Here is a 20,338-nt window from a genome sequence, read left to right on the forward strand (position 1 = left end):
ACTTTCCAAGAGTTATTAGGGAGATGATTTAATTAGGACTACTTAGCCTGAACAAACTAGATTATAGTGTTAGTAAAATGATTAGCCATCCAGCTCTTTTCATTTAACCAAGATCCTATAGTATTAGATCTTACCCAATAACTAGCAGTCAAATTAATAAACCTACATTTTGAAAAACAATACACTGAAAAGTCTTACTGATGGGCTATATTAAACATCTCTGCATTTAGCACTACCAAGTCAATTTATAAACAGACTCAAAACAATAGCATTGGCTCAGTTGATAAAGCAGGATAAGAAAATACTCTCCTGAAAGGAGGGTTGGCCTTTGGTGGGTAACAGGGCACAAGAACATTGCAGGAAAAAAAGAATTCAAAGCAGTACAATGACAGAAAGTAAAGGAGCAAGATATGAACCTCAGGTCTATTTTATGCCTATATGGTAGAGCCATCTTTATCTTCCCTGTTGTCTGCGGCCATGATTCACCACCCACTTGTCAGTCATTGCTGAAGATCAAGCAAGGCCAGAGATGAATTTATCACACCCTAGAGAAAAGGGGGTGCCGAGGAAGAGATAAGGCAGCAGGGATTTCTTTGAGCTTTCTTTTCCTTCAACCTTTGTCTTAATAACAGAATTAAGAAGTTATCTGGGCTAGAAATTTTTCTTCTCCCCATTGCCTCTTGCAAAAATACCACCTTACTTTTTAATAATGTTATACATAAGTTACAAAGTGCTTTCAGATATATCCTCACTTGTCCTGCAAAATAACCTGATAAAGTAGACAAAGCAGGTATTATTACTATTTCCTTCAGAGTAGGCAACTGAGGCACAGAGAGACTAAATGTCTTGGTCAAACTTAGGTGACAGAGCTGGGCCTATAATAGAAAATTCTGTATACCAAGTCCAGACCTTGGTACTTCTTTCCTTTCTAAGCTTCCCTACATATTCTAGGGTAATGATTTGCTTCTACCATCTTTCATTCATATAGCTTTCAGAAGCAGATATCCAAATCCTATGATTACTTTGAAGACAAATCTTTAAATAAATAAATTATTTTAAAGAACTATTTAAAACACCAAAGGCTTATTTTCCAAAGAACTTCTCCCCCACCAATTTGGGTGGGTTGTAAATAATCAATAGCACAAATTATTTACATATCTACTCACTTATTTCCTCCACTCTCTGGGCATGGCATGAAAGCAATGTTAAATGCCTTAAAGATTATGGCATCAGAAACCAAACTCTAGGCTAGGGGTGGGTAACCTGTGGCCTCAAGGTCACATGTGACCTTCTACATCCTCAAATGTAACCTTTTGACTGAATCCAAACTCCTCTTAATAAAAAGATTTGTTCTGTGAAGTTTGGATTCAGTCAAAGGGCTGCACTTGAGGACCTAGAAGGCCACATGTGGCTTCAAGGCCACAGCTTCCCCACCCCTGCTCTAGGCAGTCCAATCACACTGGAATGGCTTAATGACAGAACTTTTGAAAGGTTCTCTGGAATAATATTTTTTTCTTCTAAAATTGTAATAGTGCTAGACTCCGCATCTTGAATAAGTTTATTTGAGGCATGTGTTCAGAACATTTCAGGCATCCGGTGTCCTATACATAGCTATACATATGGACCTGGAGCTCATGGGAAAGGTCAGGACTGGAGATATTGATTTGGAAGTCATGTGCATAGAGAAAATAATTGAAACCATGCACATGATTGTGATTTCCAAGATAGAGAATATAGGGAGAGAAGGGAAGCCCAATAGTAGAGTTGAGGTTTCACACTTACTTTGGCAGCTGGAGGATGAAGATGAATTAGTAAGTAACACTCAGATGACATGATCAACAGAGAGGAGGATAACCAGTAAATTAGAGTGTCATGGAAACCAAGGTGGAAGACAGTAGGTTAACAGTGTCAAACACTTCAGAAAGGTTGAGGGCTGAGAAAAGATAATCAGATTTGGCAATTTCTCAGTTGTTGGTGACTTTGGAAGGAGCAGTTTTAGTGAAGAAGTAGGGATAAAAGCCTGATTTCAGGGGAGAGGGTGATGAGAAAGTACAGACAGTTAGTAGAATTAAATTAGCATAAGCCTTTTAGATGTTTAGTAACGAAAAAGAGAGAAAAATGGTAACTTAAAATAGGAAGGTTTAAAAAAATTTTTAAGATGTGAAGAGAAGATAAGGAAAAAGATACTGTAGCATAATGAATAAAGTGCTGGCCTTAAAATCAGAAAGACTTGGATTCGATTTCCATTTCTTATACACACAGGCTGTGTGACCCTGAACAAATCCCATAACATCTCAGTCATCTAGGCAACTCTCTAATGGTAGAATTTTCAGAGAAGGTGCCAACTTGAATCAGAAGAAGAGAGTTTTCTCATCAGGGAGTTCCTAATATGGATAAAGTCACATATATATTCCCTATTCCTACCCCTTTCCATATTCTTATCCCTATCCTAGGGAAAACCTGAACATGTTTGTAGCCTGGTGAGAAGGAGCCAATTCAGTAAACATTTATTAAGGACCTACTATGCTAAAGCACTGGGGATACAAAAAAGGTCAAAAGACAATTCCTGCCTTCATGGAGCTTACACTCTAATGGGTAGGAGGGGGAGAGACACCATTTATAAATATATACAAAGCAATCTATACACAGGATAAATAGGAAATAATTAACAGAGGGAAGGCACTGGAATTAAGAAGGGATGGGAAAGGCTTCTTGTAGGAGGTGGGATTTTAACTGGGACTTGAAGGAACCAGGGAAGTCAGTGGTCAGAGTGGAGGAGGGAGAGCATTCCAGGTGCAGAGACAGCCAGAGAGAATGCCCAAACCCAAGTGATGGGGAGTATTTTGTTTGTGGAAGAGCAAGGAGGCCAGTGACACTGGATTGAAGAGTATGTTTTGGGGACGAACACTGGAAAGGTAGGAGCTAGGATAGAGGAAGAGACTGAAGATCCATGTGAGTAATGAAATGACAGATGGAGCATGGCCACAGAAGAGAGAGGAAGGGATGGTATCAAGGGAATAGAGAGAACGCTTAACTAACTTAATCATCAGATCACACTGTGGGATCATGGGTTTTCATTTAGTAGAGTCCTTGGAGGCCACCTAATCCAACTTTCTTTTACAGATGAGAAAACAGAGGCAAGTAGGTTAAAGAACTTGCTGATGGGACATAGACAATAAGTTGCAGGGCTGAGATTTGAACTCTGTTTTCTTTAATTCAAGTCTTACAGTGATACTATATAGCATTATTTATTTTTAAGTGAATTCATGTCGGAAATCAATCTACTGGAGATGGGATGAAATGAAGGTGAAAACAAATAGCAAAAGAAATGACCACTCAAAATGCTCAATAAAGAAAAGAGGATGTATGTAAATGCCTGGATAGTTTACTCCCCAAACCACAGCTTCACTGGGTCCATTACTGCTCATTCTACGCACGCTCTTTTCTGCTTGTAATGTTGCAGAGCAGTTTAATTTCTAATATTCTAAGACTCTCAAAGAATCCTCCCTGAGTTTCTTCAAACAAACACATAAGACCCGCAAACAAAAACACCTAAGACCCTTGGAAATAAAAGTGGAAAGCACACGAAAGAGGAAATATTAACAAATCTCCACCAATATATATTATATCTATAGCATATATGTCATAATATGCTGAGTATTCAACAAAGTTCATGTTGTGATTACACATGAATAACCTATATCAAATTGCTTACTGTCTTAGGGGAGGGGAAGAAGGAAAAGAGGGAAAGAATTTAGAACTCAAAATAAAAAAAAACAAATGCTAAAAATTATTTTTACATACAATTGGGAAAAACATTATTAAAAAAAAAACAAAGTTCAAGTGGGGGAATATTTAAAATTCTATTAAATTCTATGCCCTGCCTGAGCATTTCACTATATTTTATTAGCTTTGAGGTATTTCTATAGTCACATATAAAACATAAACAAAGCCAACCAACCAAACTTACTTTCTATTGGAACACCATTTGTTAACCAGCTAATGCTGGGTTTGGGATTTCCATTAGCTCTGCAGATCAAAGTCCCATCTTCCCCAGGGGACAGCACAAGGTTTCTAGGTGCTGTAATCCAGTATGGAGCCGCTTTATTGAGGACAAAAATAAAGATCTGAATCAAACAAGCATTACAATATGGTAGTGAGAAAATGACTTAATCCTTCATCTCAAAATTAAAACTCTGCACATGTATACTGAAACCCTCCATTAAAGTCATACTCAGAAGCCTCAGTGTATCATGGAAGTGACTTTGCCTCCTGCAAGGTCTTGCCACTTGGATACAGGCTCTGGCAGGTTCTATCACAAAAGAAATGATTTGAGCATGGGTCCCATAAAGGTCTGTAGTTCTGGTCTTTCATTCAAGGATTAGCCAAGGAATTATAGAGAGGCTTATCATTATAATGCTGACCACCAACTGATTAACTGAATATCTTTGGTAACAATAACTCAAGGAAACTGTCTGCCAAGGTGGAGGCTGTTTGCTGTGTGTATGGAAAGGGGCAATGCCCATATTTCTGAAATGACTGGAATATTGACATACATTCTAAGAAATTTGTTTGGTCAGTCTTCCATTTTTAAGAAGGTGAGCTAATCAATATTTGTACCCTACTTCAGATTAATACTATGGTATTTTGAAAGGTTATCTAGAGAGTAATTCTAATAAGTTTTTGTTCTCAATGTCATTCCCTTCATTTGACATTCACAGTAATTAGGAATTAAAGGCACGACTGATTTGTCATGTGTCAGAGGACAACCAAGAGGTATATAAGGGACTAAAAAAAGAATTAATTTTGATCTTTAGTTCCTTTTAAAATGGAAGTAATGCATTATAATTTTGATTTAAACTCCTCTGCCAATGAGCACTTCTAAGTAATGTGCCAAAAGTCGTAGTGTCATTTCAAAGTTTTACTACCATGAACGAAACTTAAAATGCACGGAGACTTTTAGGACACATTGTATATGACAAAACTGTACAAAACCATTTGTTGCAACAAAGTTGATATTTAATTTATTGTACCTCCAACTAACTAAGATGAACATATTTTTAACATTAGCATACCTTTGACTGTGACTGAAATGGTATGTTCAACAAAGCCTAAAGAATTTCTCGCTGTACATTTGTATTTTCCGGAGTCTGCCTCTGAAACATGGATGATATTCAGAGTTTTCTTAAAGTTTTTGTAAAACGTCCGGTTGATGGGTAGCTCTCCATCTTCTTTTGTCCAGTTAATTGAGGGAGTAGGCCTGACATGACAAAAAAGATACTGATGCTGTAAAAAAGATGTTCCTTCATTTCATACAAACATTGAAATGGTTTGAGATTTGATAAGATCCTAACCCATTGTACAAGTGCTCAAACTTCACATGAGAATTTGTGGTGATGTCATACAGCCAAATATTTTGGTTACTTCTGTCAATATTCTGATTATTTACTTAAAAGAAATCACACAACCATATTGCATAAAATAGTTTCAGGATGATACTCAGTTATGTTATGCAAATTGATCTTTGATCAATGAAAAAGTCTTTACTACTCTACTTTCTGCAAGGTGTTGTGTCAATCAAAGCAATGATCACAAAATAATGATACTCATTTGTAATTTTCCATCAGTTGGAGCCATCAATCTACAATGAACTAACTGACATAAATACCTCTTCCCATGAATCTCCACATATGTTTCTATGTTCAATTCAATTCAACAAATGCAAGGTCATAGAAATACAAAGACAAAAACAGAGTGGTCCTCTCAAAGAGCTTACATTCTCCTGAGAAAATACAGTACAAAATGAAAGAAGATAAGAAAATATTAGGTATTTTATCATACCAAATGGAACCTTTCTCTTCTTACCAACCCTCATTGATTCTTTTTAATCTTGAAACAGATATATGTATACATATATTGTATATGTATGTATATCTATGTATCCATTCATTCTCTCTCTCCTTCTCTCTCTCTCTCTCTCTCTGTCTCTCTGTCTCCCTCTCTCTGTCTCTCTTTCTCACTCTCTCTCCTCCCCACTCCCTTTCTCTTTCTCTAAATACTAGAGGTCTGCAGTGGGAGTTAGGGCTAGTTTTTAGTTCCAATATTTGTTCCTGACTTTATTTCTGGAACTTAATAATGCTAGTTACACATACATATTATCTTAAATTTTTCATACCTCCATTTTCTCATCTGCCCAAAGTGGGGATAATATCTGCCTTCCCGACCTTATATGGTTGCTGTGAACATTTGTTTTGAAAATTGTACTTGCTTTTTTTCATAAAATATTGGATTGACTACAAAAAGCATTTTTCTCAAAGGAAAATAATAGCTAGAATTTATAATGCACTTGATATTTTACAGTAATGCAAACATCTTTTATAATAAACCCAATCTGTGAAGATAACAAAGGAAAAAATAAAGGCATCATATAAATGGAAGGCATTCATCAGCTTTCTATTATTTTACAACATTGACTTATATAGACCAAACTGACTGAAGTGATCATAAAATCTCATACAGAGAGTGGGAAGGATAAGCACATTTTATACATTACTAAATTTATTCTGGCTCCTCTTTTAGCTCAAAATTCTTGCAAATAAGGGATTTTTGAGTGCTTTGTACCTAGTGCCCAGCTTACTTGCAAAAGATCAGAACATAGCTTTCTAAAAGCGGTTTTGCACTATGTGCAGGGACCCAGGTCATCTGAAGGGATTAAATAAAATTTTAAAATCCTATTTTAATAAATCATAATTAAATAACTGACAAATGGTATGGAGGGGGAGAACTGTAGTTAAATTATACAATAGATTCATATATTAAGAGAGAGAAGGGAATCCAAAGATTATCTAGGCCAGAATTTCTCTCCCCATTGTATAGATGTACCCAGAGAAATCAAGGTAACTAGCCCAAGGTCATAGAGTTTCCAAATCAGTGTCTTCTCCACTATATGAGTGGCACAACTCCAAAAACTCAGAGAATCACTGGGTTGTCCCCTATTCTTTCCCTTAAAATCAAGCTAAAGGAGATCTGAAGGATGTCACAAAGCCCCTTAATATAATAAAGTGGCTATTAGGACTGATCTGAGGGGTTCCTGCTGCAGTATCGTGCCAGTGTGATTTCCCACACTGGCCAGGAGAGGCCTCCAGACACACCCTGGTGAAGGAAAAAGAATGCCAGGAAGCCTATTCTAGGAAAGTTGGGGGCAGGATTAGAATGTGAGCCCAGTGGCTTCCCACACACAACTGCTACAAGGTCAGGGAAAGCACTGAGTGAATCATTTATGACCAGCAAAGGCTCATGTTTCTGAGATTTCAGTGGACATTTTTAATGCAAGTGCCAGCGACAATATGTGCAGTAAATATCCCTCCAGTGTCCTGAAACTTGTCTGCAGACCAGATGCCTCCTTAATGGAAAATGTGCCCAGATGCCATCGAAGGTCTGTGGTATGCAGGAATGGGGGGTTCACAAGCTAATATTTACCAAGTTCAGATCACTCATACTGGCTATTGGACCATAGGCAAATATGCTACCTGTCTGAGCCTCAGTTTTCTCATTGGTAAGATGGGGTGTCTGACTCACAGAACTGTGGTGAAGAAAGTTAGTACTGTTATTAATAACTATATATAAAACATTTAGACACAGAGAACCAAGAAAAGAACCAAGGGAGCTTTGAGGATTATTTGGCACTTTTGGTTTGAAGGTGACAACAGTATTTTTTTTTTCTTTTTGGAGGGGGGAAGGTAGGGTAATTGGAGTTAAGTGACTTGCCCAAGGTCATATGGCTAGTTTTGTGTTAAGTGTCTGAGGCTGAATTTGAACTCAGGTGCTCCTGACTCCAGGGCACCACCTAGCCACCCCGGTGACAACAGTATTTTAAATATGGTGATTATGTGAAATAGAAGAGACAACAGGATGTGGAAAGAATATTAGGTTGGCAGTCAGGAGACTTAGTTCCAAGTCTTGCTCAGTTAATAATTAGCTGTGCAACACTGGGTAAAGTTCTTTGACAGCCTAAGGCTTCAACTTTCCCACCTGTATAATGAATGCCACGTACTATCTGATTTCTAAGAGCTCTAATTTCTGGGATCTTAAGACTTATGAAATCCTTATGTTAGCAAATCTGATAGTGAATTATAACTAATAAATATATTAAGTATAATGAAATAAATATAATTAAGCCTTCTCCCAGGAAAAAGAAATATAAGAAGCAATGTATTGAAATGTACAAGTATTTCAAATAGTACAATATGATTTTTTTTTAATATGATGAGGATGCTATTCACAGAGTGACTAGGGCTTACACTGTGACTTATTTTCCTAGTAGTGGTGATAGATTCAGGCTTATCTGGCCATAGTCCCTTGCTTACTTCACTTGTATGGGAAATGATGATAAAAGGCAGCTTTGGGATGATTTCTCATCAAAATAAACACTTAACTTTTATCAAACTGTACAATATTAACTTTGATTTCAGGACAACCTTCTGGCTTCCAAGTAGCTGAAGGATCTCAGAAAGAATGAATTGGTCAATCAGTCTTAACAATCACAGTACCTATTCAATTGAATTAAAAGCCAAAGGTCAAAATAAATAAATATGAACTTACTGCCTATCTTGTAAATTAAGCAGTTTAACAAATGTGTGATTCATCCTGCCTACTTTCAAAACGCTTAGCAATGTCTCCTTGGCACACACATAGCCTGTACTGGACCACTTTTTATAGCCTATAACACAAATACCTCTTGATAAGTATACTTTCACTTTTTATTATTAGAAATATGTATTAGGACAAAAATCAACTCACAAGCCTTCTGCGATACACTCTAGGGAAAGAACATTTTCTCGTAACTCCTCTTTATGACTTGTGCGACCTTCTGGAGTCAAAAGTTTTGGTGGCCTCTCGATATAGGAGTTGGCTGCAGTGAAGAAAGTCAATAAATACAGAATCACATCTATAAGTAGCTATGGACACATATTACCAGTTTCTTTTCCCCTAAATATCCTATCCTACATTCATATTAATTTCAGTTTGGAAGTTAAGTATTGGTGGTCTTACAAATAGCCATTGACTTATTTGACTAGACCTAGAGAAAATTTGTGTTGGTTGCATACTTCAATAAAGGGGCTATTATTTTTACTATCCATCAATCTCCTAGAAACAGGAAGACTTTTAAAAACAATCTGTAGGCTTAAGGATTTAAAAAATGCATTTACTAAGCTTTAGTATAAATTATTATATTGAATATATATGTACATAAATATATTTTACACATATATTAAATATATAGTCATATATGCCATATACATGTGTATATATCTGGTAAAAAAAAATGTGACTGCATTTTGAAAAGAGACTGCCAGATAATATTCTATGGCATTTGAGTTAACAAAGGGAATATAGCCAGGCATAGAGATGTAGACCTGTAATCCCAGCTACTGAAGAGGCTGAGACTGGTAGATCTTTTGATCTTGGGATCAGGAGTTCAGTCCTGCAGTAGGCTAAGCCGACCCGGTGTCCTCACTAAGTCTGACATCAAAGTGGTGGTGGTGGGGGAGAAGGGGGTTGGCAGTGGGCTACCTAAGGTGGGGCAAACCTACTAGGGTTGGATATAGAGAAGGTCACAATTCCCATGATGATCAGTAGTGAGAAGGAGCCTATGAGTAGCCACAATCTTACAAAGATGGGGGAGGAGGGGAGAAAGGGAATGATTGTATATTGCTGGAGGATAATCAGCACTTTGCTGAGGATTGAGGGATTGAGAGGAGTCTGCCCCTATGTGAACCTGACTCAAAGTATGGGAAATGTTTCTGTGGGGATGCAAATGAATTTGTTCTTTTATGGAGCATTAAGAGATAGCAAACAAATAGAGGTCAGACTATTGTACAGCAAACATATACACTTTGTAATTAAATAGCATAAGTTCATTTTTCCCCTAAACAGTTTTTAGTTTATCTCTCAACTGATAATTAAAAGGAAGCTATGTAGTGGACTTTTTTTTGTTGATAAAACTTGGGTTTCAGGGGCCAATCATGCATATGAAATATAAGAAAAACAAACTCTTACCTGTTTTTAAAATATAGCATGGAGAAGTGAATTACTTTGGCATAATGATTATATTAATAGGGTATAATATCTGGTTTTCCTTTCAACATTAGCTGCATAATTTCTTTTTTTTAAAGGGGTTCTAAGATTTCTTTGATTTAGGGTCCACCTGGAGGACCCTTTATCAATGCATAGCAACACATTTCTTCCAGTTTATAGTTTCAGAGAATTGTATGAGGACTAAGAGGTGAAGTGAAATTGGTCAGTGTTGTATTTGTATGTGACAGAGGAGGGACGTTAAGTCATTTTTTTGACTTCAAGGCTGGCTGCCTATCTACTTATATCACACTGTACTTAAACACTCAATATGTACATAAAATTTGATTTAATAAATATGGATATATATTTATCCCTGAAAGCTTCACAAAATCTTTTCCGTGCCTTGCTGTAGGATTACTTGAACAAAAGGGAATGATTATAACTCATCTGTGTACATGTCAAGGAAAATGGTTTCATTTAAAAGATCCATGAGTGATTTAAAAGACAAATGAAAATGCCATCTATATGAAATGAAAATAGATAAAATGAGGGAAATGCAGTAATTTTAAAAGCATCTACCAAGTTATTAGTTACTGGAGTTATTCATTAATAATGCCTCAAGATATTACTGTTACTTTAAACAAGTAGTTAGTCTGAGCAAACATTGTTATGCCCTTCAACATTCCACTGAATGCACAGGAAAATGTGAAAAGAAAAAAAAGAATAGAGAAGTTAAATTTAAAAGTAATTTCTAGATCATGTGAAATGGGTCTCCAGGTAAATATATGCAGCTAGAATGGAAGTTTTCATAATATGAAAAATATAAATAACATTAAAAATTTTTATTAAAACAGTTTTAAAGGTTTCTATTCACAGTACTATATAAAATTTAAAAAGGCAATCATGGTTAAGTAACTATGGAGGTGGAGTTAGTTTACTAATTTCTACAATGGAGACAAGAGTAGTTATGATCACCATAACTTACCACTGTAAAACTCAGAGTCACTCAAATTAGCAGTTATAGTGTCATTCAATTCATCCACTGAAATAAACAGAATATTATGAAAAATGCACTGAAAATAAGGGGGGAAGATTAAAAATATTGGGCAACAAAAGCAAACTGGTAATGTCTATGTAGACTGTCAGTTCTAGCAAATAAAAACTGGTTGTAGATATCACTGCCATATGATCACTTTTGACCAATAAAATTGTGAATTTAAAATTCCTACCTGAACAAGATGATTAAAATTCAAGATGTGATAAGTCATACTTTATATATAAGAACAGTAGCAAAACTAAGCATTCGATAATATGTTCCTCGGTGAAACAATAACAAAGATACACAATTATTGTTTATAGTACAATTGTTAAAATATATAAGGCATCCAAGGTAGCTATTGACATTAGTAATACTTATCACAACAGTTTATTGGGATACATACATAATTTCTTATTCAATAAACCTATTTAATTCAATATAGGTGGTATAGCATGTGTACATATGCATCTATATTACTTATTAGTTAACCTGACTGAAATATAAATTTAGGAAATTTAATACGTACTTGAATGTACTTTCACAGAAATGGGTTGCTTCTGCTGGATGGTTTGAGTATGATTAAATCTTGCATAACAAATATAATCTTCACGAGTATCTTCTGGTAATACATTAGAAAAATAAAGGTCTCCATTTAGACCTTGGGAAACTCTTTCACTTTGTGGAAGGCGTTGAAAAGCTGGGGAAAGGGAAGCAGGAAACTAAATATATAATCATATCATTTGAAAAATACCACTTCCAACATTAGCAGAATAACTTTTTAGGTACTTCAAAATTTACTTCATAAATATTGATTTTTCATTCCCCCTCCCCTCTTGAAAATGTCCTCTAAGTCCTTTTATATAAGACTACTTAACAAGAGGGGATGGCTATAAAAATTGTATATGAAAATTCCAGCAATATAAAGATGCTAATAATTCATTAAGGGAGAAAAGCAAAAAGAGGACAGTGAAGAAAAGGGCAGTAGATAGGTCCTAAGGATTTTATTATCAGTATATTTAATAGCTAACTTATCATACACACACATACAACATTTCTGTTTACAACCTCACAATAATTCTTTGAGGTTGGTAAATGAAGGTATTCTTCTCCTTATTTTTACAGATAATGAAATGGAGGCTCAGAGGTTAAGTGACTAGGTCCTGTTCACAAGACTAATGAGTATCATAGTAAGGATTTGAATAGAGATTTACTGACTCCAAGGGCAACTTTTCTTTCTCTGCATCCCACTGCCTCAATACAATTTGACAGAGACACTCTGAAGGCTTGTTACTCCCAATTGTATGGTAACTATTTATGGAAATTATATTGATGAAATTTCTAAGGGTGACATGCTTAAACTGCATTCACAAAGTTGCTGAAAACCAGTTGAAAAGTAGACAAAGATTGGTGATAGCTCAAAAGAACCCCCATAATTACAAATGTGCTACAATCATTTAAATATAAATGGCAACAACTATGGTCCTGTTTCAATGCTTTGTCACTTCCAACTTTGGTCTACATGGAGGCATGATCAAGATTGGGAGTGGAGGAAAAGGAAACAAGCATTTAATTAGCACTTACTATGTGACAAGCACCATGTTAAGCACTTTATCTCATTTGATCCTCATAACAACCCTGGTAGGTAGGTAGGTGCCATTTTAAATTTGAAGGAAACTGAGGCATACAGTGGTTAGATGACTTGTCCAGAGTCACAGAGCTAATAAGGGTCTGAGTCTTGATTTGAAATTAGTTCTTCTTGACTCCAGATCCAGTGCAACACTGAACATATTTAAACATACCAATGCCAGATTCTAGAGATAAACGACTAATCATTCATGAGTGAATCTTTAAGTCAGTTTGTTGTTAATAAATATCGAAATCAATCATGAAATCTAAATTTCAAATCAGTATGGATCCCCCTTGAAAAATTACCTCAAAGAGAATTTTGTCTTGAAAATGTATGTGTATACATATGTGTGTATATATGTATGTATGTATGTGTGTATACATACACACACTTTTATAAAAAGCATTTCAGTTGCCCAGGGCCCCTAGAATTGACATTTACTGGCTATGTGACTATAAGAAAGTCCTTACACTTGTCAGAACCTTAGTTTAATCAGGTTCAATTTAAGTTGTATTTATTATGCATCTACTATGTGTAAGGCACTATGATAGGCACTAGGGATACAAAGAAGGGAACTCAGATATCATCTAGTCCAATTTCTAGCTGAACTGGTATTCCTAGTGTAATATCCCTGGGAAATGACTATCTAGACCTACAATTATAGAGAACTAGGTATGGATTCCTCTTCTGGACATCACTTAGTGTTAGGAAATCTTTCCTTACAGCTGAAATCACCTTCCTTGCAACTTACAATCACTGTTCCTAAGGCTGCCTTCTGGAGCAGAACAAAATAAATATAATTCTTCTTCCACCTGACAATCTTTCATATTCAACAGGACAGCCATTATGTTCCCCCTAATTCTTTCCTCGTTCACACTAAACATCTGTACTTCCTTCAATCAATCCTCATGAGGTGGTGATGAAAAAAGTACTTAGTAAAATTTGAAATCATCCCTGTAGAGATGTGTTATAACATAATTATTATTAATTAAACTAATGAAGTATAGCAGATTATTCTTGCAAATATTGTCATGTATCAATATACGGAAGAATTAATGTTCTACTATTTTGTAAAATGCAATAAACAAGGATGAAAGTAGATTCCTTGGTAGCATATAAAGAATAGAAAAAAGAAAGAAAGAGATAAACAGAGAGGAAAGCAGAGAGAGAGAGAGACAGAGACAGAAACAGAGAGAGAGAGAGATTCAGAGAGAGAGACAGACAGAGAGAGAGAGAGAGAGAGAGAGAGAGAGAGAGAGAGAGAGAGAGACAAAGAAGGAGACACTGGAAGTTTGCTTTTTATTTTTTCTTTCGCGGTGACTTCTTAGTATGTTTAACCCAAATAATAAAATTTCAACAGTGGAATTTAAAATTTTGGAGCTTCCCCCCCTTGAAAGAACAAATGTAATATTTTATAATTGATATCTGAGGAAATTTTGCTTTCAGCATTCAATATGTATGACCTTGTGAGTTTTCTTCTTTATCTGAAATGAGATGGAATTTAGATTGGAAATATTTTTATAAGCATTAGTTTTCCTCCAGGAAATTAATACATTTTAGAAAAACTCACAAAAAGTAGTGTCTCACATTAAAACAACAAAATGACATGCTTTAAATCTTCTTACAACTTACAATTGTCCATCCAAAATATAATAGGTGGTGGTAATCCAAGTGGGGGTCTGCAAGGAAGTACGAGAGACTGCCCTTTCAGAATTGTGATTTGTTCCAGTTTTTCTTTGGTCCATAAGGGAGATCCTATTAAATACAACATCAACTCCTAAGTTAACCCTTCATTGGGAAATCTTTTAAAAAAGATACAGTAAAAGGAATATGTCTTATAGTCTTATCCATTCCTTTCAACTCAATTTAGAAATGTTAACCATTTATCCTTATGGTAAGAATATGGGATGAATTCTAAAGAAAATATTTGTTTGGAAGTTAATTCTATGTAATTCACTAAAAATGTAAATAGTACTTATTAAATACTCTATCAGAGAATCTTGGGAAAGATTTGACAGTAGCAGAAAAATACCACACAAAACATCAAAGCTTGTTATCAGATGGTATTTTATGTAAGGTGAGGAATAAGGAAGCACCTACTATTTTGAAAAAAGTAACATTGTAGAAAAAATACAAACAGATTTGTTTTACATATCTCCAAATGCCTTATATATTGGATAAAATTCTTCTTGACTTCAGGAAACTTGTTTGTACAGAAGATAACTTAGGAACATGATAAATAGGTTGGTTCTCAAAAATAACATTTTTTTCTTAATGCCTTATTACCATTAAAAAAATACACATAAGCCAAAAAGCAGTCTATGTTGGGAAAAGGTTTAGATAATGAAAGTGTTAGAGAAAACTGAAAAAGAGGGTGATTTTCATGCAATTCAAAGGCAGAACATGAGAAGCATGATTATTACATCTTCAATTTTGAAAGAGATTGTATTAATGATTAAAAAACCCAAAGCTTTACAAAAGCTGAGAATAACAGAATGAGGAACACCCAAAAAGAGAAATAGCAGGTTTGATTTACAAGTTTTACTTACTAGATGGACGAATTACAATATTATTAGAAATTGCTGCCCCACGTTCATTCCTTGCAGTGCACTGATAGACTCCTTCATATGTCTCTGCCTTTCCTTCAATTGTAATGCTGATTACAAGGGTTCCTGAGTTGGGGAGCATTTTTACTAGGGGGTCTTTGTCTATGTCAAAATGAGTCCCATTGCGTGTCCAGGAGAAGCTACCATCAAATAAAAGACACGAGGTTAGAATATGCTGAAGAGTTAGAAAAGTCATATCACTTTAAAAATTACTTTTAAAATATATGGATAGTAGAATAGTTAGATGTATATTACATACATATATACATACACCCTAATGGAATATTTAGATACATTCATTGTACATACATCATATATATCTATGTATATCTACATATGTATGTAATCCTAGGACTTGCATAGATTTTAATTGAGAACAAATTGTCCAATATAAAAGACCACAACTTTAGAAAATTATTCATGTATTAAGTGCTTGATTTCTGAATGATGACCTAGAAATAAAGTATTAGTTATCCATTTTCAGGTCCATATCTTTTTTATAACTAACCACCAATAGAACTCAGTAGAGAAATCAAGCACGAAAATTGCCTGTCATTTTTCAAAAGAAAACATAGGAAGCTGGTCTGTCAGTCTTACTATTCCTAGAGCTTCATTAGCATTTTTATTATAGATGCCATTGTTCAGAGGGTTGGTAACCTGTCTGGAAAAATTTGCTCGGAGCTGAAATGTGACATTGAAAGCGTCAGCTGGAACTATGTCTTTTAATTGGTTAGGGCAGCTTTAAGTTATGGAAATGCAGCAAATCCCATACAGGGGTTGACTAATATTTCATTTCTTGCGAGTGAGAGCTGTGATTCTGCAAATATATTCTGCAAGTTGCTGGATCCCGGCTAATTTAGTAAATTCCACAGGGAGCTATCCAAAAAGTAAAATGAGATTCTGATGATGTGTGCATACAGTGATTTATTTCATTAACAAATTCATTGCCTTTGAATTCATAATGGTCATGTAATTCAACACTTTATTTAGAAACATATTTACAGCGTAGGCAATGACCATGGTGACATAAGAGCATGTTTTTCCAAGTTGTAATTTTTTTAACTCTAAATACTTTTCCCTCTTTAATACAGGATTAGTAATGGTATTAAAAATAAAGGTTTCTATAAACCTAATTCACAAAAGGCAGAGAAGAGGATTTAAAAAAATAACATTTCTGAAACAACATACCAAAACATATCAATTTGAAGCAAACTATCAATTAAAATTTTGAACTGTTAACCCAACTTTGGACTTTTTTGGGCTTCATGTCCTCCTCTCTCCCCTCCTTTTCAGCTTCCTTGTATGTGTTCTCTTCCCTTATTAGATTGTAAGATCCTTGAGGACAAGGGACTGAGTTGTTTTGGATTTTTTTGTATATGTGTTTTTGTTTTCATATTGTGCTTAAAACAGTAGTAGGTGCTGCCACATAGTAGGCGCTTAATAAATATTGATTGAATGGCTGACCAGCAAATCAGCATTTGAACTTAGTCAATGGCTTTCTTTATTTAACGTTTTCTACTTCTCTACACACTTAGTATGAACTCCATATATACATACTCCTTTGTATTAAATCATACCATGTACAAATCCTCCTATGCCTATCTTAGATAGATTCTTTTCACCTCTACCTCCTGAAATCTCTTGTTTCCTTCAAGACTCAGGCCCAGTATATTTCCTGGTCTCTCCAGCTGCTCCTGTCTCACAGGTCTTACTCCCAGATCATCCATCCTGTGTTGGCTTTATATGTGTTTTGAACATACCCACAAATTCACTTCTCTCTCCCATTAGAATGTAACTTCTTTGACAACAGGGACTGTTTTACCATAGATTTTGCATTCCTAGCACCTCTGTATCCCTAGCATGTAATGTATCCTCTATAAATTGTTGATTGATATATTCCCAATGTGGTGGTAACTCTGGGTATGTAATGGCTGTGCTCTGGAAACTCTCACCATTTTTGAAGGGCTTGGTGATGGAATGCAAGTCTTTCTTTCATGAACCACTGTGATTAAGCTTAAAGAGATTCATTAGCAGCTTGGACACAGGGTGATGGACTTTTTTTTCACTGGAGAAACTCTCAAAAATCATCTACTAAGTTAAAAGGTGTGGCTCTGTGGATTTCAATATCCTAAATCACAGAAATTACAGACATTTCCTATACCTCCTATTAGTCCATGAGTGCAGTGATCATGTATTAGTCATCTCTGTATTTCCTCCCATCACCTAGAACAGTTCTTAGAATATAGGGTCCCTACATTGTAGGCTATGCTAAATAAATGTCTGATGCACTGAATGACTTCCAATTGCTAGTCTACTATGGTGGGGACAAGGTTTGAATGGTGAAGAGTCTAGGAAGTATTTTGAGTGTCATTTACTTCTCATTTAAAAAAGCCTATGTCATAGAATTACAGAATCTCATAATTGGACCTAAGGGGTTATTTACCTCAATCCAAAACTAAATAGCAATTCCTTCCATAATATCCAAATATCCTCAATCCAGTCCACATAAAGACCTCAGATAATGGGGAGCCTATTAGCTCTGGAAGAAACTAATTTCATGTGATGGCAGCTCATACTGTTGCAACTTTTTCTTTTCTTCTGGGCTTGCATTAAGCCATAACCTAACCTTACTATTCAAAATATTTTAAGTGATGTCTGTGTTATGGTCTATATGTAGAATCTTAACCATGAGACCCTGCATGAGTTTGGAGAACTATTTAGAACCTTTTGAAATCAACTCCAGTTTTACCTACTTTGAAAGAAAATAAATGATAGGGTAGCTAGGTGGAGCAGTGAATAGAGCACTGGCCCTGGAGTCAGGAGGACCTGGGTTTGGATCCGGCCTCAGACACTTAACACACACAAACCCACAAAACCTAGCCATGTGACCTTGGGCAAGTCACTTAACCCCAACTGCCCTCCAAAAAGCAAAAAAAAACAACAACAAAAAAGAAAATAAATAATAGAAGAAACAATGAACCTAGAGAAAATTTTATCATTTGAAAATGTTAGGATGCCACCTTTGAAAGACAGAAAAAGTCAGAGAGTCTAATGCCATCTTAACCAAGGACAGCTTGGACAGTCACATACAGAAACAACCAAGTGTGAAGTTTGTATTCCCAATTTGCTTTCATTTAAATTTTAATATATATTCCTAAGCTTGGAAATATTCTTGCTTTTTCTCATAATTTGCAAAAGATTTTTAAAGCATACCAACCTGGGAGGTGGCTTTCCTTTTGCCTCACATTGGATTTCAATATTCTCTCGGGGGTCAATAATGTAATCTTTTGGAGACTGACGAGTGATGGTTGGAGGTTGCACCACTTCATTGATGAATAGAATAAACAGACACAGAGCAATGAACAATTACTTCAATACAGTAATCACTCATTTTCTCTAGAAAAACACTAAATTTCACCAAATCTATCTGAATATCCTTTTTTTTTTCCTACGAAGAGAATAGCTCTCAGGCACTAAATCAAAAGTTTCCTGGAACTATGAAGTTAATATACATCTCATTGTCAGATGCTTGGCATGCACATTTCATTTTCATGCAAAATGCTTAAGAAAATAATGATTAGTAAAAATTTTGTCAGTCACAAAACAGTCAGTTTATTTTTTGATGCAACAATGAGAAATTCCTCTGACTTAGGATCAAAATGTTTCAGTACAGTCAAGTTGAAGTAAACTTTCACTATATCTTACTTATAGAAAAGATAAATTCCCTAATGAGTCTGTAGCATAGATTGAAGGAAAATGTATTTTAAAATATTGAAACTGAAATATGTGCATGGAGTTTACACAGCGACCTTTATGTGAGATGTAGAAGGTAGATGAATTATGAATAAAAATAAGACAATCAGATTCAGGATAAAAGGAATGAAATTAGGGATGTTATTAATGGGTGATCCATTAGACCCACCAGAGTGGTGGACCTGGAGTCACATAAAATACCATCCAATAACAAGCTTTGATGTTTTGTGTGGCATTTTTCTGCAACTGTCAAATCTTCCCCAAGATTCTCTGATAGAGTATTTAATAAGTACTATTTACATTTTTAGTAAATTACATATAATTAACTTCAAAACAAATATTTTCTTTAAAATTCAGCCCATATTCTTACCAAGACCTGAGTGCAAGTTTAACCCCAGATACTTCCTACCTAGGTGACCCTGGGCAAATCACTTAACCTAGTTTATCTCAGTTTTCTTATCTGTAAAATGAGTTAGAGAAGGAAATGGCAAACCATTCCAATATCTTTGCCAAGAAATCCCCAAATGGCATCATGAAGAATCATACACACCTGAAAAAAAAACACCCTAATCTTACTTTTCAATATTTCCATGACAGTATTCAGAGTGAGATGGCCAGCTACTACCTAACTACATTAATTTTTTTTTCTGTATGGCTAAGAGAGAAAACTCTTCATCCTATACTGCAGTCTGATATGAAGAAAGTTTATTTCTATATCCATTGCTCTATTAAAATATCCATTTTAATATAATAAATTCTTTCTGTTTTGGAGAAACTATGGCATTTTAGGCTAGAAAGAAATACAAAGATCATCTAGTCATCCAAGCGTCTCCTTCTATTCATGATGAAACTAAGACTCAGAGATCCTAAGGGATTAGAGCCTGGGTTTCCTCTTTCCCTTCCCACTGCCTTTCCTACCACTGTTGCTGCTACTGCTGTTTAGTCATTCAGTTGTGTCCTACTCTGTGTGATCCCATGGGTTATATCTGTGGGGTTTTCTTGGTGAAGGTATTGGAGCAGTTTGCCATTTCCTTCTTCTGTGTGCCTCCATTTTACAATTGAGGAATTAAGGTAAATAGAGGTTAAGTGACTTGCCCAGGGTCACACAGTAAGTGTCTGAGGCTAGATGTGAACTTAGGTCTTTCTGACTCCAAGTCCAGAGCTCTATCTACTTCACCATCTACCTACTCTTTCACCAGCTGATTCTTCCTTAAAGTACTATCTTTTCTCAATTCT

At 35.4% G+C, this 20,338-nt stretch overlaps 1 protein-coding gene across 9 annotated transcripts in view; it reads right to left on the reverse strand.

The window, feature by feature from the left end:
* NRCAM (neuronal cell adhesion molecule) overlaps positions 1 to 20,338 on the reverse strand; it is a 319,224-nt gene that overhangs the window by 66,247 nt on the left and 232,639 nt on the right. For 7 of the 9 annotated variants that reach the window (XM_069107011.1, XM_069107012.1, XM_069107015.1 and 4 more), the window contains 8 exons: positions 18,567 to 18,672; positions 15,293 to 15,489; positions 14,376 to 14,498; positions 11,643 to 11,813; positions 11,063 to 11,119; positions 8,800 to 8,911; positions 5,076 to 5,260; positions 3,971 to 4,102 (listed from right to left, as the gene is read on the reverse strand). In XM_069107011.1, coding sequence (XP_068963112.1) covers positions 3,971 to 4,102; positions 5,076 to 5,260; positions 8,800 to 8,911; positions 11,063 to 11,119; positions 11,643 to 11,813; positions 14,376 to 14,498; positions 15,293 to 15,489; positions 18,567 to 18,672 — 1,083 coding nt within the window. The remainder of the gene's footprint in view (positions 1 to 3,970; positions 4,103 to 5,075; positions 5,261 to 8,799; positions 8,912 to 11,062; positions 11,120 to 11,642; positions 11,814 to 14,375; positions 14,499 to 15,292; positions 15,490 to 18,566; positions 18,673 to 20,338) is intronic. The other 2 variants (XM_069107014.1, XM_069107018.1) reach the window with 1 other exon arrangement.

The sequence above is a fragment of the Petaurus breviceps genome, unplaced genomic scaffold (genome assembly GCF_028583685.1).
Source record: "Petaurus breviceps papuanus isolate PSGF00001 unplaced genomic scaffold, PetGlider_PUasm1.0 84, whole genome shotgun sequence".
In the NCBI taxonomy this organism is placed as follows: domain Eukaryota; kingdom Metazoa; phylum Chordata; class Mammalia; order Diprotodontia; family Petauridae; genus Petaurus; species Petaurus breviceps.